The 21,371-nt window shown below is 41.0% G+C and overlaps 1 protein-coding gene across 1 annotated transcript in view; it reads right to left on the reverse strand.

Moving 5' to 3' along the window:
* amn (amnion associated transmembrane protein) overlaps window positions 1-21,371 on the reverse strand; it is a 30,744-nt gene that overhangs the window by 4,605 nt on the left and 4,768 nt on the right. The window contains exons 4-7 of the mRNA XM_060828978.1: window positions 13,916-14,003; window positions 8,063-8,295; window positions 7,132-7,269; window positions 3,072-3,180 (exon numbers count right to left, since the gene is read on the reverse strand). Of these exons, the coding sequence (XP_060684961.1) occupies window positions 3,072-3,180; window positions 7,132-7,269; window positions 8,063-8,295; window positions 13,916-14,003 (568 nt within the window). The remainder of the gene's footprint in view (window positions 1-3,071; window positions 3,181-7,131; window positions 7,270-8,062; window positions 8,296-13,915; window positions 14,004-21,371) is intronic.

Consider the following 21,371-nt stretch of genomic DNA (forward strand, 5'->3'; position numbering starts at 1 on the left):
CCAAATGCCTTCTTCACTATCCTATCTACCTACAACTCCACTTTCAAGGAGCTATGAACCTGCACTCCAATGCCTCTTTGTTCAGCAACACTCTCTAGGACCTTACCATTAAGTGTAGAAGTCCTGCTAAGATTTGCTTTCCTAAAATGCAGCACTCCGCATTTATCTGAATTAAACTCCATCTGCCACTTCTCAACGCATTGACCCATCTAGTCCAGGTCCTGTTGTAATCTGAGGTAACCCTCTTCGCTGTCCACTACACCTCCAATTTTGGTGTCATCTGCAAACTTACTAAGTGTACCTCTTATGCTTGCATCCAAATCATTTATGTAAATGACAAAAAGTAGAGGACCCAGCACCGATCCTTGTGGCACCCACTGTCACAGGCCTCCAGTCTGAAAAACAACCCTCCACCACTATCCTCTGTCTTCTACCTTTGAGTCAGTTCTGTATCCAAATGATTAGTTCTCCCTGTATTCGATGAGATCTAACCTTGCTAATCAGTCTCCCAAGGGGAACCTTGTCGAACGCCTTACTGAAGTCCATATAGATCACATCTACTGCTCTGCCCTCATCAATCTTCTTCAAAAAACTCAATCAAGTTTGTGAGACATGTTTTCCCACGCACAAAGCCATGTTGGCGATCCCTAATCAGTCCTTGCCTTTCCAAATACATATACATCTTGTCCCTCAGGAATCCCTCCAACAACTTGCCCACCACCGACATCAGGCTCACTGGTCTATAGTTCCCTGGCTTGTCTTGACCGCCTTTCTTCTACAGTGGCACCACGTTTGCCAACCTCCAGTCTTCCAGCACCTCACCTGTGACTATCGATGATGCAAATATCTCAGCAAGAGGCCCAGCAATCACTTCTCTAGCTTCCCACAGAGTTCTCGGGTACACCTGATTAGGTCCTGGGGATTTATCTACCTTTAACCATTTCAAGACATCCAGCACTTCCTCCTCTGTAATCTGGACATTTTGCAAGATGTCACCATCTATTTCCCTGCAGTCTATATCTTCCATATCCTTTTCCACAGTAAATACTGATGCAAATATTCATTTAGTATCTCTCCCATTTTCTGCGGCTCCACACAAAAGCCGCCTTGCTGATCTTTGAGGGGCCCTATTCTCTCCCTAGTTGCCCTTTTGTCCTTAATGTTTCTGTAAAAACCCTTTGGATTCTCCTTAATTCTCTTTGCCAAAGCTATCTCATGTCCCCGTTTTGCCCTCCTGATTTCCCTCTTAAGTATACTCCTACTTTCTTTATACTCTTCTAAGGATTCACTCCATCTATCCTGTCTATACCTGACATATGCTTCCTTCTTTTTCTTAACCAAATCCTCACTTTCTTTAGTCATCCAACATTCCCTATACCTACCAGCCTTCCCTTTCACCCTGACAGGAATATACTTTCTCTTGATTCTTGTTACCTCATTTCTGAAGGCTTCCCATTTTCCAGCCGTCCCTTTACCTATGAACATCTGCCTCCAATCAGCTTTCGAAAGTTCTTGCCTAATACTATCAAAATTAGCCTTTCTCCAATTTAGAATTTCAACTTTTAGATCTGGTCTATCCTTTTCCATCACTATTTTAAAACAAATAGAATTATGGTCGCTGACCCCAAAGTGTTCCCCCACTGACACCTCAGTCACCTGCCCTGCCTTATTTCCCAAGAGTGGGTCAAGTTTTACACCTTCTCTAGTAGGTATATCCACATACTGAATCAGAAAATTGTCTTGTACACACTTAAGAAATTCCTCTCCATCTAAACCGTTAACACTATGGCAGTCCCAGTCGATGTTTGGAAAGTTAAAATCCCCTACCGTAACTACCCTATTATTCTTACAGATAGCTGAGATCTCCTTACAAGTTTGTTTCTCAATTTCCCTCTGACTATTGGGAGGATCTATAATACAATCCCAATAAGGTGATCATCCCTTTCTTATTTCTCAGTTCCACCCAAATAACCTCCTTGGATGTATTTCCAGGGATATCCTCCCTCAGCATAGCTGTAATGCCCTTATCAAAAATGCCACTCCCCCTCCTCTCTTGCCTCCCTTTCTATCCTTCCTGTAGCATTTGTATCCTGGAACATTAAGCTGTCAGTCCTGCCCATCCCTGAGCCATGTTTCCATAATCGCTATGATATCCCAGTCCCATGTTGCTAACCATGCCCTGAGTTCATCTGCCTTCCCTGTTAGGCCGCTTGCGTTGAAATAAATGCAGTTTAATTTATTGTCCCTGCCTGCCCTGACTGTTTGACTCACTTCTGTTCTTAGCTGTACCCGTCTCAGATTTATCTCTTTCCTCACTATCTCCCTGGGTACCACCTCCACCCCGCCCTACCACACCCCCCACCCCCACCCCACCTTCCTCGTTTAAATCCTCCCAAGCAGTTCTAGCAAATTTCCCTGCCAGTATATTAGTCCCCTTCCCATTTATGTGCAATCCGTCCTTCTTATACAGGTCACTTCTACCCCAAAAGAGATTCCAATGATCCAAAAATGTGAATCCTTCTCTCATACACCAGCTCCTCAGCCATGCATTCATCTGCTCTATCCTCCTATTCCTGATCTCACTAGCTCGTAGCATTGGGAGTAATCCAGATATTACTACCCTTGAGGACCTCCTTTTTAAAGTTCTGCCTAACTCTCTGTAATCTCCCTTCCGAATCTCAAACGTTTCCCTTCCAATGTCATTGGTTCCAATGTGTACAATGACCTCCTGCTGGCTCCTCTCCCCCATGAGAACATTCTGCACCCTCTCTGAGACATCCTTGATCTGGTGTATGAAATAGATCAGATTAGGATGCTTTTCTAAAGGTTCGGCTGGTACAGTATTGGGACAGAGGAGAGGGAGATTTACTCTCCATTTAACTGCTTGGACCTGGCAGAGAAAAGGATGATGGAAATATCTCATTCTCATAATACTGATGCCCTTCGCCATAACAATAACTCATCAAATTCACAAAAATGTGAAAATTAACCAGATGGGATATTAGAGATCATTTATAACTGAAATGGATCAAGATAGAACTTTTTTAAAAATTAACATTAGCAACACTCACCACATATGTTACAGCAGTGACCTTGAGGCTTCAGGGGATTTGTGCAAGTAAGCTCTGAACATTGGCTTCCTGCTTCTTTTTGCAAATTAGAGCAAATTCTTCTGAGGTTCTGCAAAGTAGAACATGAGTTATGGAAATGCAGTGTATTTAATATTCAATAGGCTGCAAATCACTTTTATTCCCACTGGAACACTGAGAGATGTTCTGTCCTTCACAGCTGCCTTCCTGTCCCATTCTTTCTTTCACCCTCAACATTTTTCATCTCCATTTCAAACTAATTGTGGGAAGTTTGATTATCCATGCTATCAAAGTGAGTTGTTGCTGTACACTGTGTATATTACCCAGCTATCTCTGTACTACATTAGCTAAATCTAACATCTTTATTCTTCTTGAAATGTAATTCCTTTCTAGTAGAGATAAGGCTGACTGTTCCACATTGGTGCTGTTTGAAAGAACAGAGCAGACGGTGTTTCACATAGAGTCATTCAGATGCACAGCATGGAAACAGACCCTTCAGCCCAACTAGCCCAGCCTAATCTAGTCCCATTTGCCAGCACTGGGTCCATATCCCTCCAAACCCTTCCTCTTCGTATACCCATCCAGATGCCTTTTAAATATTGTAATTGTACCAGCCTCCACCACTTCCCCTGGCAGCTCATTCCATACACGCACCACCCTCTGTATAAAAAAGTTGTCCTTTAGGTCTCTTTTATAACTTTCCCCTCTAACTCTTAAACCTATGCCCTCTAGTTCTGAACTCCCCCAAGCCAGCGAAAAGACCTTGTCTATTTACCTTATCCATGCCCTTCAAGATTTTATAAACCTCTACAAGGTCACCCCCTCAGCCTCTGACGCTCCAGGGAAGACAACCCCAGCCTATTCAACCTCTCCCTATAGCTCAAATCCTCCAACCTTGGCAATATCCTTGTAAATCTTTTCTGAGCCCTTTCAAGTTTCACGACATCCTTCCAATAGGAAGGAGACCAGAATTGCATGCAATATTCCATAGGTAGCCTAACTACTGTCCTCTACATTAGCCATAACATGACTTCCCAACTCCTGTGCTCAATACTCTGACCAATAAAGGAAACCATACCAAACGCCTTTTTCATTATTCTGTCCACCTGCAACTCTACTTTCAAGGAACAATTAATCTACACTCCAAGGTCTTTTTGTTTAGCAACAGTCCCCAGGACCTTACCATAGTGTATAAGTCTTGCTCTGATTTGATTTTTCAAAAATGCAGCACCTTGCGTTTATCTAAATTAAACTCCATCTGCCACTCCTCAGCCTATTGGCCCATCTGTTCAAAATCCTGTTGTGGTCTGAGGTAACCTTCTTCATCGTCCACTACACCTCCCATTATGGTGTCATCGGCAAACTTGTTAACTATTCCTCTTTAGCTCACATCCAAATCGTTTATGTAAATGACAAAAAGCACTGGACCCAGCACCACATGTGGCACACCATGTGTCACAGACCTCTAGCCTGAAAAACAACCCTCCACCACCACTCTTTGTCTTCTACCTTTGAGCATGTTCTGTATCTAAATGGCTAGTACTCCCTGTATTCCAGGAGATCTAACCTTGCTAATCCGTCTCCCATGGGGAACCTTGTCGAATGCCTTACTGAAGTTTGTATAGACCATGTCTACCACTCTGCCCTTATTAATCCTCTTTGTTACTTCCTCAAAAAGCTTGTGAAGCCTTTGTTAAAACAATGAACATTCAACTCATTAGATTTAGACTTTGTTGTCATATGTACTCAAGTACAAAATTTTCACAGTTACTATATACAGCACCATCTTAGGTACAAGTACCTAGGTACAAAAACTTAAAAACAAGGTAGAAAGAAATAAGGAACTAAGTTAAAAGTTAAACATTACATTAAATGTAATGTAATGTTTAATTTTTAACTTAGTTCCTTATTTCTCTTAGTACAGCATAAAAAAGGTGGAAGTTAAGCATTACAGTCCTTTTTAGTATTAAGTTAAAAAATAAAGAAATAAAGCTAAACATTCAGCCATTATAGTCTTTCTTAAGTGCTTAACCATGCTATTTGTCTCTCTAAACAGATACTGTCTACCTTCTGCATTTTTCCAGTATTTCTCTTTGTTTTCAGACTTCCATATCCACAGCATTCTTGATTTTTGTTTGGTGCTTTGTTCTATATATGAAATACTGGTTGCCACTTTAAATTGATGTTACAATATTTGCAAGTCCCTGGGAGAGACAGAATCTTCATTCTGTAGGTATGGCTCAAATTTGTACGCTGAGGTGAACCAGGCCCACAGGTTAGACAGCTGAACAGATTTACCATTTCACTGGTGGACCTTATTATAATGGCATATTTTAAGAGTGTAGTATGGATATTGTACCAACTAACCCCTGAGGTATCTTTCTATTGCATCATGTTTATTAATATATTGTTTCTTTGGATCCCAGAAGACAGGTGACAAATGAAGTCAGTTTGGTTTATTGACTGACAATTCAAGAAGCTATAAATTTTGAAGGATAAACAGACAACTTTGCCATTTTCTTTTCAGAATCGAGAGTTTGGTGCTGGAAAAGCACAGCAGATCAGGCAGCATCCGAGGAGCAGGAGAGAATCAACATTTTTGGGATATGCCCTTCATCAGGAATGAGGCTTGTGAGCCATGGACTGAGAGATAAATAGGAGAGATGTGGGGTGGCGGGGGTGGGGGAGGGGGAGGGGAGTGATGAAGCCAGACCAGAGTACTGGAACATGGGTGGAGAAGTCACACAGAGACTTCAAATGGACCTATGACATTTATGATTTAGGATTATTATTAAGAAAATGAACAAAGGTGCATCTTTTGTTCCATCTGGAATCAGGAGTTATAAGACCATAAGACATAGGAGTGGAAGTAAGGCCATTCGGCCCATCAAGTCCACTCCGCCGTTCAATCATGGCTAATTATGTGGGCAATTTCATAACAGAACTGACATGATAGGAATTTATTCTGCTGCTCATCCTTCACTTGTTAATAAATTTGTGTTTTAATTTGTCACTGAAGTCACATGGTTCAATCCAGTCTACATTTCTCTGCTATTGGAATACAGCAGTACATAAACAGCTTGGTATCAATTGCAGCCAGCTATTACTGTAGGAGGCAATGTTACATACTGAAGGGAAAAAAGATTCACAGTTCCAAAATCATATCAATGATACCCTCAAGGTATCCAAGGAGCAGGGGGATCGATATTTCGGGCATAAGCCCTTCTTCAGGGCTTATGCCCGAAATGTCGATCCCCCTGCTCCTTGGATGCTGCCTGACCTGCTGCGCTTTTCCAGCGACACATTTTTCAGCTCTGATCTCCAGCATCTGCAGTCCTCACTTTCTCCTACCCTCAAGATATCCCAAAGCTCAGTAGAACCAATTACTGACAAAGTTCCGTTGTCATTGTTGTAAAGGTAAATGAAGTAACTGCTGCACACAGCAAAGCCTCATGGACAAGTTACCAAACTTACTTTTGATGGGGTGGTGAGGGATGTTTGTCAAGAACTAGAGGACTTGCTACTCCTTTTAAAACAGGGCCTCAATATCTTGTACAGCCACCATAACAGGTACTTCAGAGTAAAGTTTCACATGACACCCATTCAATATTGTGGCACTGACTCTGCACTGGACTAGAATATCAGCCTAGAATAATAGTTGAAATATGGACTGGATCTTGATGCAGAGGCAAGATGGTGGAAAGTGAGGCAAGCTGAACAGCTGTCCAGGGCATGTAATGCCACATGCTGGTTCATTGGGAACAACATTCCGGTTATGGGTGTGCATGTTTGCAGTCAAATTGTTATAAATATTCCACTAAAGGTTTAGATGCAAATAAGCCAACTGTATTCCTTTCTCTTTACCCTACTGCCAACATAGTTATGGGTTAAGAGCTGACAGATTAAAAAGAACCACACCTATTGTCTTCTCTCAATTTTAAGAAAGCATTGTCTAAATAACTATTTCTTCATGGAATTTGGAAAATGTATGCTTCACAGATCTAAGATTAGCACAGTAATTTGGTTTGAGTTAGATGCTTACACCAAAGTTACCACAATCACAGCCAGATTTATCCTTACACTTGGCATTGGTCACAGTGATCGAGCCATTTCCTTGGAACTGTAATTTTCCAGTATTTGACCACATGTACTCAGCAAATACTTCATTGCTTGTAAACGTCTATGATGAAAAATGAAATATTTAACCATATCATCGCAATGGGCAACGCACAATAGTTAAGGACATGACCTATCACAATCATTTCGCATTGATTAATGTATTCAAAATACTGACAGCCTAGGCATTCACACAAACCAGTTTTCAGAAACTCCAATGAACATGAAGATGACATCAAGTGGCAGGAAGGAGTGTCATAGAAAACAAATTTACATTTTCAATGGCAGCCATGAGTCAACTGTACCTCGAAGACCTGTTGTCAGTTCTACTAAAGGCAGCTCTTTTTTTTAGATTTACAGTGTGGAAACAGGCCCTTCGGCCCAACAAGTCCACACTGACCCGCCGAAGCGCAACCCACCCATACCCCTACATATACCCCTTACCTAACACTACGGGCAATTTAGCATGGCCAATTCACCTGACCCGCACATCTTTATGACGGTGGGAGGAAACCGGAGCACCCGGAGGAAACCCACACAGACACGGGGAGAACGTGCAAACTCCACACAGTCAGTCGCCTGAGGCGGGAATTGAACCCAGGTCCCTGGCGCTGTGAGGCAGCAGTGCTAACCACTGTGCCACCGTGCCGCCCATAAATGGTGTCTCACAGGACTTGATAAAACAGGCCTGTTCAGGTGGATGCATTAGACCTTTTGAAAAATAGCCTGAGGCTATTTGTTATTTTTCTCAAAAGAGTTTTCTGCAAATCACAAACATTATTTCACTTTTGAATATGTGGATGGTATAGATCAAAGGACTGATCAAAACTCAGCATTTGAAGAAGTGGAGGACTCACCTTATTCATTAAAGAAATGGTTTTAACATTGACATTTTGTATATCACTGTCCAGGTCCACACGGAAAGATGTTTCAGGTCGAAAAATGACATCATCATGTTGGCAGGGAACACTTTCTTCATCCAAGGTGAATAGGTATTTCTCATTTTCCAGGTCACTCATTGATAAAACCTGCCAATACTTGGGATTATACCATTTATACTGGTTAGGGTCTTTGAAAGTGATATCCTCACCTGCAGGTGAAGAAAAGGACCACGTCATCTTAGCACTTCAGAGTTAATGACTTAAAATTAATTGTTCCATTGAGTGTTTCCCACTTGGGAACTTAGTAAGAATGTTAAATATTCTGAGCTATAGAGTGGCTAACATTCATTCAATAAAATCCTAGACAATCATTTCAGTCTGCCTTAACTGGAATTTCCGGGGTAACATCGGTGTTGGATGACCCTATCTTTCAAGCTTAAAAGCTTATTTGAGAGACAATTGTTATGCACAATGGTGATTTTCATTAAATTTGCGCCAATGCACCTAATAGATGGGTGACACTTATTTGAGAATGCATTTAGCTTGAGACCCTTATCATTGGAAGGATTTGTGACGGATTTTAATCATTCTCGAAGATAAATTTGAGATTACGTTAAGACCGAAGACTACTAGAGAAAGGAACAACCTGAAGGAAGGTAGAAGTTGCACATTTTGAAGTTTTGGAAAAAAATTTCAAGTTGCAATCTTGATTTCAAACCTGTGAAAATACGGAAAGAATACACTGCATGTACAATGGTGTACTTGCTTCATGTGAAAGTAAGATAAATACTTTACCTATCTTTCCCCTTTTTTCAGTGTAGAAAGGCCCATTGTGCATTTTTATTGTTCTTTGAAAATATGTTTGCCACTGGATTGATTTATTAAAACATGCAAAAAAAACTGTGAAGGATTACAAGAACAAAGACTTATTTTGCCCTTTGAAGGGTGTGGAGATTAAGGTGTGGTGATTGAACTGGTAGCCTTGTAAAAAGAATAAAGGCTACATACACTAAGAGCACCTAATGCATAAAAAGCTAATAAGCGGTGAGTGCAAATTACAGATTTAAAAAAAATTGCCAGGGGTTACATCTCAAGTGCAAGAATTCATTGATTAAAAAAAGGAGCAGAAAGGAAATTGTCAGATAATTGTAATCCAGAACTAGGAACACTAAAGGAATCCACAGGTCAACCACTGGAGTCAGGAGAAATAAAAATATCAAAGCCAAAATTATGTTTCCCTGACATCTGTAGGGCAGGAATAGATATTGGTTATCTTTAGCTTGTGAGATGGATAGAATTTTGTCAGCTTTAGCTTAAAATGACACTTTGTCTGACATTTTGTATTCTTACTGCTGATAGCAAATTGGTTACCAGTGTACATAATTAGCTATGCTTTTGCAAAGTTTTAGAATTAAAATATGTTAAAGAAGGAAGCACATGGTGAGGTCATTGCAGGAGAGAGAGAGAGAGAGAGAGAGAGAAAACCTGTACAGTTACTGCCTTTGATGTTTGAATTCGTGTATCACTGGACATCGGAGTGCATCTGGGAAAATGATCAAACAGTGAAATTCACAACTGATCTTGGAGGAACTGTTGGGCAAAGTTCACAGCACAGAATCAGATAAATTAATTTAGTTTTAAGTGTGGCCTACAGAGAATCTGCAGTAGTGAGTTTGAGTAGGTTCTTTCTTAATTATATGTTTTTGGAGATATGCCTCTTGATTAAATTTAAAATATAAGCCATAACTATTCATGTAACCTGGGGCAGTGTTTGTAGAGGAATAAGACGATGTTGTTTTCTGGGTCTGTAGATTGTGAAGGAGAAAAATGGCCTTTAATAGAGTGATATGTACTTCTTGTAAGATGTGGGAGTTTAAAGAGAGTTTAAGGATTACTGCGGATTATATCTGCCATAAATGCTGCTGGCTGCGAATCTTATCAGATCAAATGGATTGGTTGGAGAGACAGTTAGAAGCAATGAGGAATTTGCATTAGCAACAGAATGTGATGGATGGCAGTTATAGGAAGGGGGGGAAAGTCTCAGATACAGTCACATAGATGGGTTAACTCCAGGAAGGGTAAGAGAGGTAGGCAGCTAGTGCAGGAGTCAATTGTGGATATACCCAATTCAAACAGATATGCTGTTTTGGAAAATGTAGGGGGTGATGGATTCTCAGGGGAACGTAGCACGAACAGTCAAGTTTCTGGGATGGAGACCGGCTCTAGTGCAACGAGGTGTACGCCGGGTTCCAAGAGATCAGTTGCGTTAGGGGATTCTGTAGTCAGAGGTACAGACAGATGTTTCTGTGGCTAGCAGCAAAAAAGCAGAATGGTGTGTTGCTTCCCTGGTGCCAAGATCAAGGATGTCTCAGAGAGGGTGCAGAATGTTCTCACAGGGGAGAGGGGCCAGCAGGAAGTCATTGTCCACATTGGAACCAATGACATAGGAAGGGAAAAGGTAGAGACTCTGAAGGGAGATTACGGAGAGTTAGGCAGAAATTTAAAAAGGAGGTCCTCAAGGGTAGTAATATCTAGATTATTCCCAGTGCTACGAGCTAGTGAGGGTAGGAATAGGAGGATAGAGCAGATGAATGCTTAGCTAGGGAATTGGTGTATGAGGGAAGGATTCACATTTTTGAACCATTGGAATCTCTTTTGGAGTAGAAGTGACTTGTACAAGAAGGAAGGATTTAAACTAGTAAGGTGGGGGTGGGGGTGGGGGGTGTGGGGGGTGCGGTGGGATCCAGGGAGATAGTGAGGAAAGAGATCAATCTGAGATGGGTACAGCTGAGAACAGAAACAGAAGCGAGTCAAAGTCAGGGCAGGCAGGGACAAAGTAGGACTAATAAATTAAACTGTATTATTTCAATGCAAAAGGCCTAACAGAGAAGGCAGGTGAACTCAGGGCATGGTAAGGAACATGGGACTGGGATATCATAGCAATACAGAAACATGGCTCAGGGATGGGCAGAACTGGCAGCTTAGTGTTCCAGGATACAAATGCTACAGGAAGGATAGAAAGGGAGGCAAGAGAGGAAGGGGAGTGGCATTTTTGATAAGGGATAGCGTTACAGCTGTGCTGAGGGAGGATATCCCTGGAAATACATCCAGGGAAGTTATTTGGGTGGAACTGAGAAATAAGAAAGGGATGATCACCTTATTGGGATTGTATTATAGACCCCCCCAATAGTCAGAGGGAAATTGAGAAACAAACTTGTAGGGAGATCTCAGCTATCTGTAAGAAAATTAGGGTGGTTATGGTAAGGGATTTTAAGTTTCCAAACATCGACTGGGACTGCAATAGTGTTCAGGATTTAGATGGAGAGGAATTTGTTAAGTACGTACAAGAAAATTTTTTGATTCAGTATGTGGATGTACCTATTAGAGAAGGTGTAAAACTTGACTTACTCTTGGGAAATAAGGCAAGGCAGGTGACTGAGGTGTCAGTGGGGGAGCACTTTGAGGCCAGCGACCATAGTTCTATTAGATTTAAAATAGTAATGGAAAAGGATAGACCAGATGTAAAAGTTGAGGTTCTAAATTGGAGAGATGCCAATTTTGATGGCATTAGGCAAGAACTTTCGAAAGCTGATTGGGGGCAGACATTCGCAGGTAAAAGGACAGCTGGAAAATGGGAAGCCTTCAGAAATGAGATAATGAGAATCCAGAGAAGGAATATTCCTGTTAGGAAAGGCTGGTAGGTATAGGGAATGCGGGATGACTAAAGAAATTGAAGGAAGCATATGTAAGGTATAGACAGGATAGATCGAGTGAGTCCTTAGAAGAGTATAAAGGCAGTAGTATATTTAAAAGGGAAATTAGGAGGGCAAAAAGGGGACATGAGATAGCTTTGGCAAATAGAATTAAAGAGAATCCAAAGAGTTTTTACAAATTCATCAAGGACAAAAGGGTAACTAGGGAGAGAATAGGGCCTCTCAAAGGTCATCAAGATGTCTTTTGTGTGGACCCCGCAGAAAATGGGGGAGATACTAAATGAATATTTTGCATCAGTATTTGCTGTGGAAAAGGATATGGAAGATATAGACTGTACGGAAATAGATGGTGACATTTTGCAAAATGTCCAGATTACAGAGGAGGAAGTGCTGGATGTATTGAAACACATAAAGGTGATAAATTCCCAGGATCTGATCAGGTGTACCCTAGAACTCTGTGGGAAGCTAGAGAAGTGACTGCTGGGCCTCTTGCGGAGATACTTGTATCATTGATAGTCACAGGTGAGGTGCCGGAAGACTGGAGGTTGGCAAACGTGGTGCCACTATTTAAGAAGGGCGGTAAGGACAAGCCAGGGAACTACAGACCAATGAGCCTGACGTCGGTGGTGGGCAAGTTGTTGGAGGGAATCCTGAGGGTCAGGATGTATATGTGTTTGGAAAGACAAGGACTGATTAGGGATAGTCAACATGGCTTTGTGTGTAGGAAATCATGTCTCACAAACTTGATTGAGTTTTTTGAAAAAGTAACAAAGAGGATTGATGAGGGCAGAGCAGTAGATGTGATTTATATGGATTTAAGAAAGGTGTTTGACAAGGTTCCCCATGGGAGATTGATTAGCAAGGTTAGGTCTCATGGAATACAGGGAAAACTAGCCATTTGGATACAGAACTGGTTCAAAGGTAAAAGACAGAGCTTGCTGGTGGAGGGTTGTTTTTCAGACTGGAGGCCTGTGACCAGTGGAATGCCACAAGGATCAGTGCTGGGTCCTCTACATTTTATCATTTACATAAATGATTTGAATGCGAGCATAAGAGATACAGTTAGTAAGTTTGCAGATGACATCAAAATTGGAAGTGTAGTGGACAGCGAAAAGGGTTACCTCAGATTACAACAGGATCTTGAACAGGTGGATCAATGGGCAGAGAAGTGGCAGAAGGAGTTTAATTCAGATAAATGCATTTTGGGAAAGCAAATCTTTGCAGGACTTCTACACTTAATGGTAAGGTCCTAGGGAGTGTTGCTGAACAAAGAGACCTTAGAGTGCAGGTTCATAGCTCCTTGAAAGTGGAGTCGCAGGTAGATAGGATAGTGAAGAAGGCGTTTGGTATGCTTTCCTTTATTGGTCAGAGTATTGAGTACAAGAGTTAGGAGGTCATGTTGTGGCTGTACAAGACATTGGTTAGGCCACTGTTGGAATATTGCATGCAATTCTGGTCTCCTTCCTATTGGAAAGATGTTGTGAAACGTGAAAGGGTTGAGAAAAAAATTACAGGGATATTGCCTGGGTTGGAGGATTTGAGCTATAGGGAGAGGCTGAATAGGCTGGGACTGTTTTCCCTGGAGCGTTAGAGGCTGAGGGGTGACCTTATAGAGGTTTACAAAATTATGAGGGGCATAGATAGGGTAAATAGACAGTCTTTTCCCTAGGGCTGGGGAGTCCAGAACTAGAGGGCATAGATTTAGAGTGAGAGGGGAAAGATATAAAAGAGACCTAAGGGGCAACTTTTTCATGCAGAGGGTAGTGCGTGCATGGAATGAGCTGCCAGAGGATGTGGTGGAGGCTGGTACAATTGCAACATTTAAGAGGCATTTGGATGGGTATATGAATAGGATGGGTTTGGAGGGATATGGGCTGGGTGCTGGCAGGTGGGACTAGATTAGGTTGGGATATCTGGTTGGCATGGATAGGTTGGATTGAAGGGTCTGTTTCCATGCTGTACATCTCTATGACTCTATCTATGACTCTGTATAATTGACATTAGAGCATGGAAATGTTTCTGTATTAGGAGTAAGGTTATGATAGACATTGACTTTAAAAGGCTTTAGGGAATTTGCTTCTTTAAAATAAAACGTGTGAGTGATATGATAGCATACCTCTTTCACATCCCAGTACACTCTGACCATCGCTGGCACCCAATCCAGCTTCATGACCGAGGATGAACTCTCCATCAAGAGGTAAGTACTAAACAGATCAAGTATAAAGAAAGGTAGATTCTTTTCAATTCAAATGGATGACAGTTCAAACTGATCAGCTTTTCTAAATAAGACCATAAGACATAGGAGTGGAAGTAAGGCCATTTGGCCCATCGAGTCCACTCCGCCATTCAATCATTGTTCAAATACTGAACAATATTGCAGGACTCACTGTTGTAGAGCATGGTCTGAGGTAATATTTCAACATATTACATTGTGTGATGTACATTATTTTTCCCTGTAGTTTTCAGTGATTATTAGTTACTATTAATGTGAGATTTCCATATCTTTTAGAAAATTGTGAATACTTATTTCACAGTTTATCAGCATCAGCAGAGATTTACTGCAGGGTAAAGGATCTCCAGTTTATCCCAGCGTTAGAAATATATTATTGTTGCTCTGGAATAACATTTTCAATTCCACACAAGTCAACTCAAGGTCTCTCAGTAACATTGTGCAGCTTAGTGCTAAACTCTCCATAATGTGCACTCGTTATGTCCAATGTTTTCTTGGACTATGTACATTATGAGAAGTAGATTTTCTTATTTCTATTAGTTGCAAAAATCCTACCTGAAAACAATTTGACAAACTCAACTCAGTTCCTAATGGGCATGAATACATGATACTGCTTGCAATTCTGCACAAATGGCTCTCTCTGAGGCAACAACATTAAGTTGTGGGTTAAATGCAATAAAACAACCTATGACACTTCAGAGAAGCAATATTTGGACAAAAAATGAATCATTGCCAAATAAAGAGATATTGGCAGGGGTAACTAAAACTTGGTCAAAAAGATATACTTTTTAAATCAGATATACTGTGGTACAAGAAGAGAGAGGAGTAAAGTAACAGAGTGGTTTTTGGAGAGAATTCCAGAATGTTGAATCTAGATGATTGACGCAGGTCTGCCAACGGTGAAATGAATAAAGTGGGAGTGGGTGTCATGCAAAGTCAGAGTTTGAAGAATGTAGAATTTCAGAAGAGTTGTCATGTTGGATGAGATACAGTCATAGGAAGGGGAGAGGCAAGGAAGTGTGTTTACACACATGAAGAACAATTTAATTTTGAGTGTTAGGAGGTAGAAGTCAAATAGGTGAGCATGAACAGTGATGATGGGTGAATGGGACTGAGGATAGGATGCAGGCAACAGGTTCAGTTGAGTTGAAAGCTGAAGATTTGAGGGATGCCAAGAAAGCACCGGAAGACTTCAGTTTGGAGATGAAGGTGTGGATCAGGGCTTTAAGAGGAGATGGACTGAGACAGATGCAATTAAGGCTAACTTTACAATGGTGAAAGTTGATGATATTTATGATGGAATAGAGTAGGTGATCATAGAAGACTGGTTGATTCAGCCCAAGGCAGTTCCTGGGAAAAGGATTGGAATTGGTGATGAGAGATGGCATTTTTCAGTGGTGCTGAAAACAATGTTGGTTTCCTGATGCTTAATTAAATGGGTTTTGAGCTTATCTATATCTAGATGGTAAATAAGCAGTCTCAGCTATTAACAGTGCTGGTACTCTCAAGAGAGATAAAAAGTCATAGATTCATGCCCCACCCAGAGACTTTTGTCCACAAATCGAAATAGCAGAGTTTAACTGGAGAATGCAATTAAACCAGGATTGAGGGGCAATGAAATTAGAGTGGAGAAGAAATGTTGAGTTCCACAGAAGAAATAGGGACAAGAGTAGACTGTGTAGAATGTCAAGCCTGCTCCACCAACAGTACAGCCATGGCTAACTCTCCACCTCAACAACTGCATTTTACACTCTCCCGATGTCCTTTGATTCCCTTAATATCCAATCTTCTTTCAAAGTTTGTCTTGAAAATGCTCAATTACTGAGTAACCATAGCTCTCAAAGTTGAAGAATAAAAGATTCACAACCCTTTCAGCGAAGAAAAAATTTCTCCCTAGTCATAAATTAGTTTGAAATGGTAACTTTCTATTTATAAACACCCAACTGGAGGAAACATTAGTGATGTGTGCATTGTTTGTTACTGCTATCACTTAGTGGTATCTAGCACCTCTGCTGGTATATAGCACAGTTTAAAAGTTGTTCAAAGCAACAAATCCTCCTTTGTCTACACTGTCTCAGATCTGTTTAACGATTAGTGGCAGAGGATGGATCTCTGGCTAGTCTAAACAGAAGAGACACTTGTTTTAGTTACCAAGGTTGGATGAAAGCACAAAGTACAATTTACGTTACTGAGACATAGTTATAAAGAACCAGTGCTCCCTCTACATTGTGTTGCTGCACATGCATGGAGCCTTTCTGAAGGTCCGTGCATGATGACCTCTGTGTTGACACCAATGTGGCATTGATCCCCAGTTCCAGAGGACACTACTGTGCACAGACTTTGGAGATCCATGCAACCAAGAACAGAAACTCTGAAGGAATACTGGTAAGAACTGTAGAGAATATGTCTGCTCCCCACAAAGGTTTACGTCAAACTACTTGTTTCTATCCAAAGACTGCAAATGAAATCATCATATTGGGTGGAGCTAATGCAACTTGAACATTTTCAGAACTATTTCCTTATACAACAGCATTATTCTGATATTCACTCCTAAGAACTATGAATAGAATTTAAGTCAGACTGCTGGAGCAGGAACTATGGTGGAGGACAAATATACAGAGTCAAGTGAGAGGCCGCATGCTGGAAGCTCCAAATCAGCAATTCAAGAGCAATTCACACTGGCACCATGGATGCAATGAAATAACAATGTGTACAAACTGAAGGAAGGCAAGTGAGATTGTTCAAGATCTCATCAAGTTGATAAGAGGCATTAGAATCAGTGAATCCCAACAGTGTGGAAACAAGCTATTCAGCCCAACTGACCTTGCAAAGAGTAACCCACCCAGACCCATTTCTCCTACCCTACATTTACCCCTGACTAATGCACCTAACCTACACATCCTTTAACACAATGGGCAATTTAGCATGGACAGTTAATCTAATCTGCACATCTTTGGACAGTGGAAACTGGAGCACGCACAGGAAACCCACACAGAGAACATGCAAACTCCACACAGACAGTCCCCTGAGGCTGGAATTGAACGCGGGTCCCTGGCACTGTAAGGCAGCAGTGCTAACCACTGAGTCACCTTGCCACTGTAAGCACTGCTACTGACACTGATGAAGATCCCTCCTCCTTGTATCTGCCTCTATCACACTATCAGATGTTGCATTTAAAATCCTAATTCTCGCCAAATGTAAGTATTCCTCATACTACTGCTGGTTCTCATAAAAAAAGGTTCTGAAAGTGCTGCCCTTCCACCAATGGCAACGGTTTCTCTGTTTGGACACTACATGATTCTGAACAATTCATTCAAATCTTGCCATTTTTTTCTCTTCTTAAAGGAGGACATCCCTACCCCCTTTACTTACGCATATAAATCCTGAAACCATTTTCATAAATATTTTCTGCACCCTCTCTAAAATCCTCTCTAATAATGTGGTGCTCAGAATTAGACACAATATTCCAATTGTGGATGAACCAGGATTTCAAGTTTAATTATAACTTTTGTACTTCATACCTGTTTTTACAAACACCAAGATGCTTCTTTAACTACTTTCTTGAGTTATCCTGTCACTCTCAACAACTTATGACCATACAAATTAAGAATAGGAGTGGACTATTCAGCCCCTTGAACTTGCTGCACTATTCAATTAGACCATGGCTGATCTGTTTATTTCTCAAATTCTCATTTACCCCTGAGATCCACAATTCGTTTAATAAGGAACAATCTGTCACTGTCTTAACAATATTTAATGATTTCACCTCCACTGCCTTCTGAGGCAAAGTTCCAAAGTTGCACAACCCTCCAAGAAAAACAATCTTCTCATCTCTGTCATGAAACAGTAACTCTTAATCTTAAAATAGTGTCCCCTAGTGTCAAGACCATTTAGGATCTTACACAGACCAATCAAGTCAACCCTTGTTCTTCTAAACTCCAATGGCACAAGCCCAGTCTGACCCACTTTTCCTAAAAGATATTTTATTCATTGCAGATATCAATCTAGTAAAGGTGCTTTAACACCTTCAATATGTTTACATCCTTCCTGAAAAAAGACAACCAAAACTCTGCATAATATTCAAGATTATGCAGTTCCAAGATGGCGGTGAAGTAGGGTTCCTGAGCTGGAGCTTGTCCACTCTGATTGCTTTTCTTTCTTCTCTTCTGGCTTTATTTCATTTTTTTAGAAAGTTTTTCTCTCTACTTACAATCTGCAGGGAGCTCGGTCACAGAGGCATACATGGCAAGCTAGAGGTACAGAGCGGTGATTTTGTCAATTGGCCATGAGGCAGTGGACGTACCCGGACAGAAATCTGGCAACTAGGGTGAGGTGGCTGGTGAATCTGGATGGTGGCTGGTGATGAGATGGCAGTTTGGAGGCACGGGCTCAAGAGATCAAACCCAGCGCAGGGGATAGATCGAGCCCTTGTGGGGCTAGCCAGTGTGGAGCAACTGCAGGCCCATGGCTAAAGAAGGACGGTAATTTGGATCCTTTAACTTTATTCCTTATTTACTACTTCATACTGACAAGAACTGTAACGTTGAACTTTTAACTTACTTTCTTACTCCTTATCTCAGATTTTGCCTCTTGGTACCTTGTACCTAAGGTGGTGCTGTGAATGGAGACGTTGTAAATGTTTCCCTATACTCCTCTATCCCTCTGCCTAAGTACACATGAAAAATAAAACCTATTTCTAACTCGTGTGATCTCACCAATGCCTTCTATAACTGAAGCATTGCATTCTTACTGTTATATCCAAAGTCCTCTTATAATAAATTATCTTTATGCACGTGAACCCTAAAATTTTTGTTCCAGCATTCCTTTCAGAATTGTCTTTTTTTTATTTTTTTCTCCTCATCCTTGTTACCAAAATGCATCATCTTACACTTCTCTGCATTGAATTTCATGGTTGCCCAGTTAACCAGCTTGACCTTTATCATTGTCCTCATCACAGTCATCATACTTGCATCTTGTATCCGCAAACTTTGCAATTGTTCCCTGTGCATTTACATCTCGGCTATGAATATATATCCAGACAAGCATTGTTTCTAGGGCTGGCCCCTGAGGAACTGCATTATATAACTCCTTTGAATCCCAAAATAACTGCTCTCTATTCCTCTCCATTTTAATTATAAACCAAGGGCAGTGGGCAGTGGGTAGACAGTATATGAGGGTCAGAAGTAAAAAGCTGAGATTCTGTAATGGGATGAAGTTGACTTGCAAATAGGATGGAGTCTGACTGCAACATCTTTCACAATAATGTCCAGGCTCAAAGGTAAATGTGCAATGTAAGTAAAAGTCAGAACTGTTTGGGAAGCATCAAAGTGTACACTTCTGGTATTTGTGCAATGGCAAGTCCAGAGTCAAGGAATCAGTTATGAGTCATTAAAAGTTGAACCAGAAGTTCAATGGAGTGAGTAATGGCCACAGTGAACAAAAGTGCAAAATAATGGACCCAATATTTCAGCAGGAAAGTGAGGAGCAATATGGCTGTTGCTTAATGGTGCAGCAAGCAAGGGAGCTGGGGACATTTAAAAGCCAAATTGTAGGATTTGAGTATAAGAACAGCAGTGAGTCAGCTAATTATATGGAATACCGGGAGAACTAGCCATTAGGAAATGCAACTGGCTTGAAGGTAGGAAATAGAGACCATTTTGGACTGGAGGCCTGTGACCAGCAGTGTTGAGTGCCAAAAGGTTCAGTGCTGGGTCCACTGTTGTTTATCATTTATACCAATGGTTTGAATGTAAATAAATGAGGTATGGCTAGTAAATTTGCAAATGCACCCAGGAGGGTACCTCAGAGAGCATTGGACCTTGATCCAATGGGCTGATGGGCCAAGGAGCGGCAGATGGAGTTTAATCATTTTGGAAAGACAAATCAGGGCAGGAGTTATACACTTAATGGTAAGATCCTGGGGAGTGTTGCTGAACAAAGAGATCTTGGAGTGCAGGTTCATAGTTCCTTAAAAGTGGAGTCACAGGTAGATAGGATAGTGAAGAAGGTGTTTGGTATGCTTGCCTTTATTGATCAGTGTATTGAATATATGAGTTGGGAGGTCATGTTGAGGCTGTATAGGACATTGGGTAGGCCACTTCTGGAATACCATTTTCAATTCTGGTCTCCCAGCTATAAGAAGGATGTTATGAAATTTGAAAGGGTTCAGAGAAGATTTATGAGAATGTTGCCAAGGTTGGAGGGTTTGAGCTATAGGCAGAGGTTGAACAGGCTGAGGCTATTTTCTCTGAAGTGTTGGAGGCTGAGGAATTACCTTATAGAAGTTTAGAAAATCATGAGGAGCATAGATAGAGTGAACAGCCAAGGTCTTTTCCCAGTGTTGAGAAGTCTAAAACTACGGGGCATGGATTTAAGAGGAGAAGGGAAAGACTTGAAAGGAACCTAAGCGACAACATTTTCATGCAGATTGTATAGAATGAGCTGCCAGAGGAAATGGTGGAGGCTAGTACAATTACAACATTTAAAAGGGATCTGGATGGGTACATGAAAATGAAGGGTTTAGAGGGATATGGGTCAATGCTGGCAAGTGGGACTAGATTTATTTAGGATATCTGGTCAGCATGGACAAGTAAGGACCAAAGGGTCTGTTTCTATGCTTTACATCTCTATGATTGGATAATTGAGCTTGCTCCAAAAAAGATTAGGGAACTGGCTCAAGGAAATCAATAAGAAACAATTCATATTAGGAAAGTAAATGAATTTTGCTCCTGATATTGTCTGAACCCGAAACGTTCCTGAGGGTTAAGTCTGAAAATGTTCCCTTTTCTCAACATCAGATCACTTTCATGTTGAGAAACATAAATATTCACATTGGATAAATTTAAGATTGTCTCCTGATAAGTTTCTAGTTGTTAATCACAGATGCTTACTAGCTCTAATTTTAACCTTGCTTGCATTCAGTTCCTGCCTCCAGCTGTTATATTGAGTCATCTAATGAAGCCATGTTGCAATGTAGACATTGGACTAAGCTTGTCCTGTAATTCAAACAGTGCCGTTGAAAAGAGGTCTATTCATGTCAAGTTTCATTTAAGAGGGTGTGGTTAGGTTCAATTGAATTCAAATTCAATACAATGTCATGCAGTTTTAGCAGCCTGATAAATGTGTCATTCTCTCCTTCAGTTCAACTGTGATTGAATCTAGGGCAATGTGCCAAAGTTTTCGTCATGTATTTCCATGCCATGTTTTTGAAACCTCAGTAAAGGCCTCATCAAAACAGAGTATGGGTGAAACTTGATCTATTCTTGATGAAGCTGTGACATACTTGGTTAAGGAAGGAATAGTATTGCATTATAAAGCAGTAGGCACAAGTAGGAATTTAGTT

Source organism: Hemiscyllium ocellatum, chromosome 8 (genome assembly GCF_020745735.1).
Source record: "Hemiscyllium ocellatum isolate sHemOce1 chromosome 8, sHemOce1.pat.X.cur, whole genome shotgun sequence".
NCBI lineage: Eukaryota > Metazoa > Chordata > Chondrichthyes > Orectolobiformes > Hemiscylliidae > Hemiscyllium > Hemiscyllium ocellatum.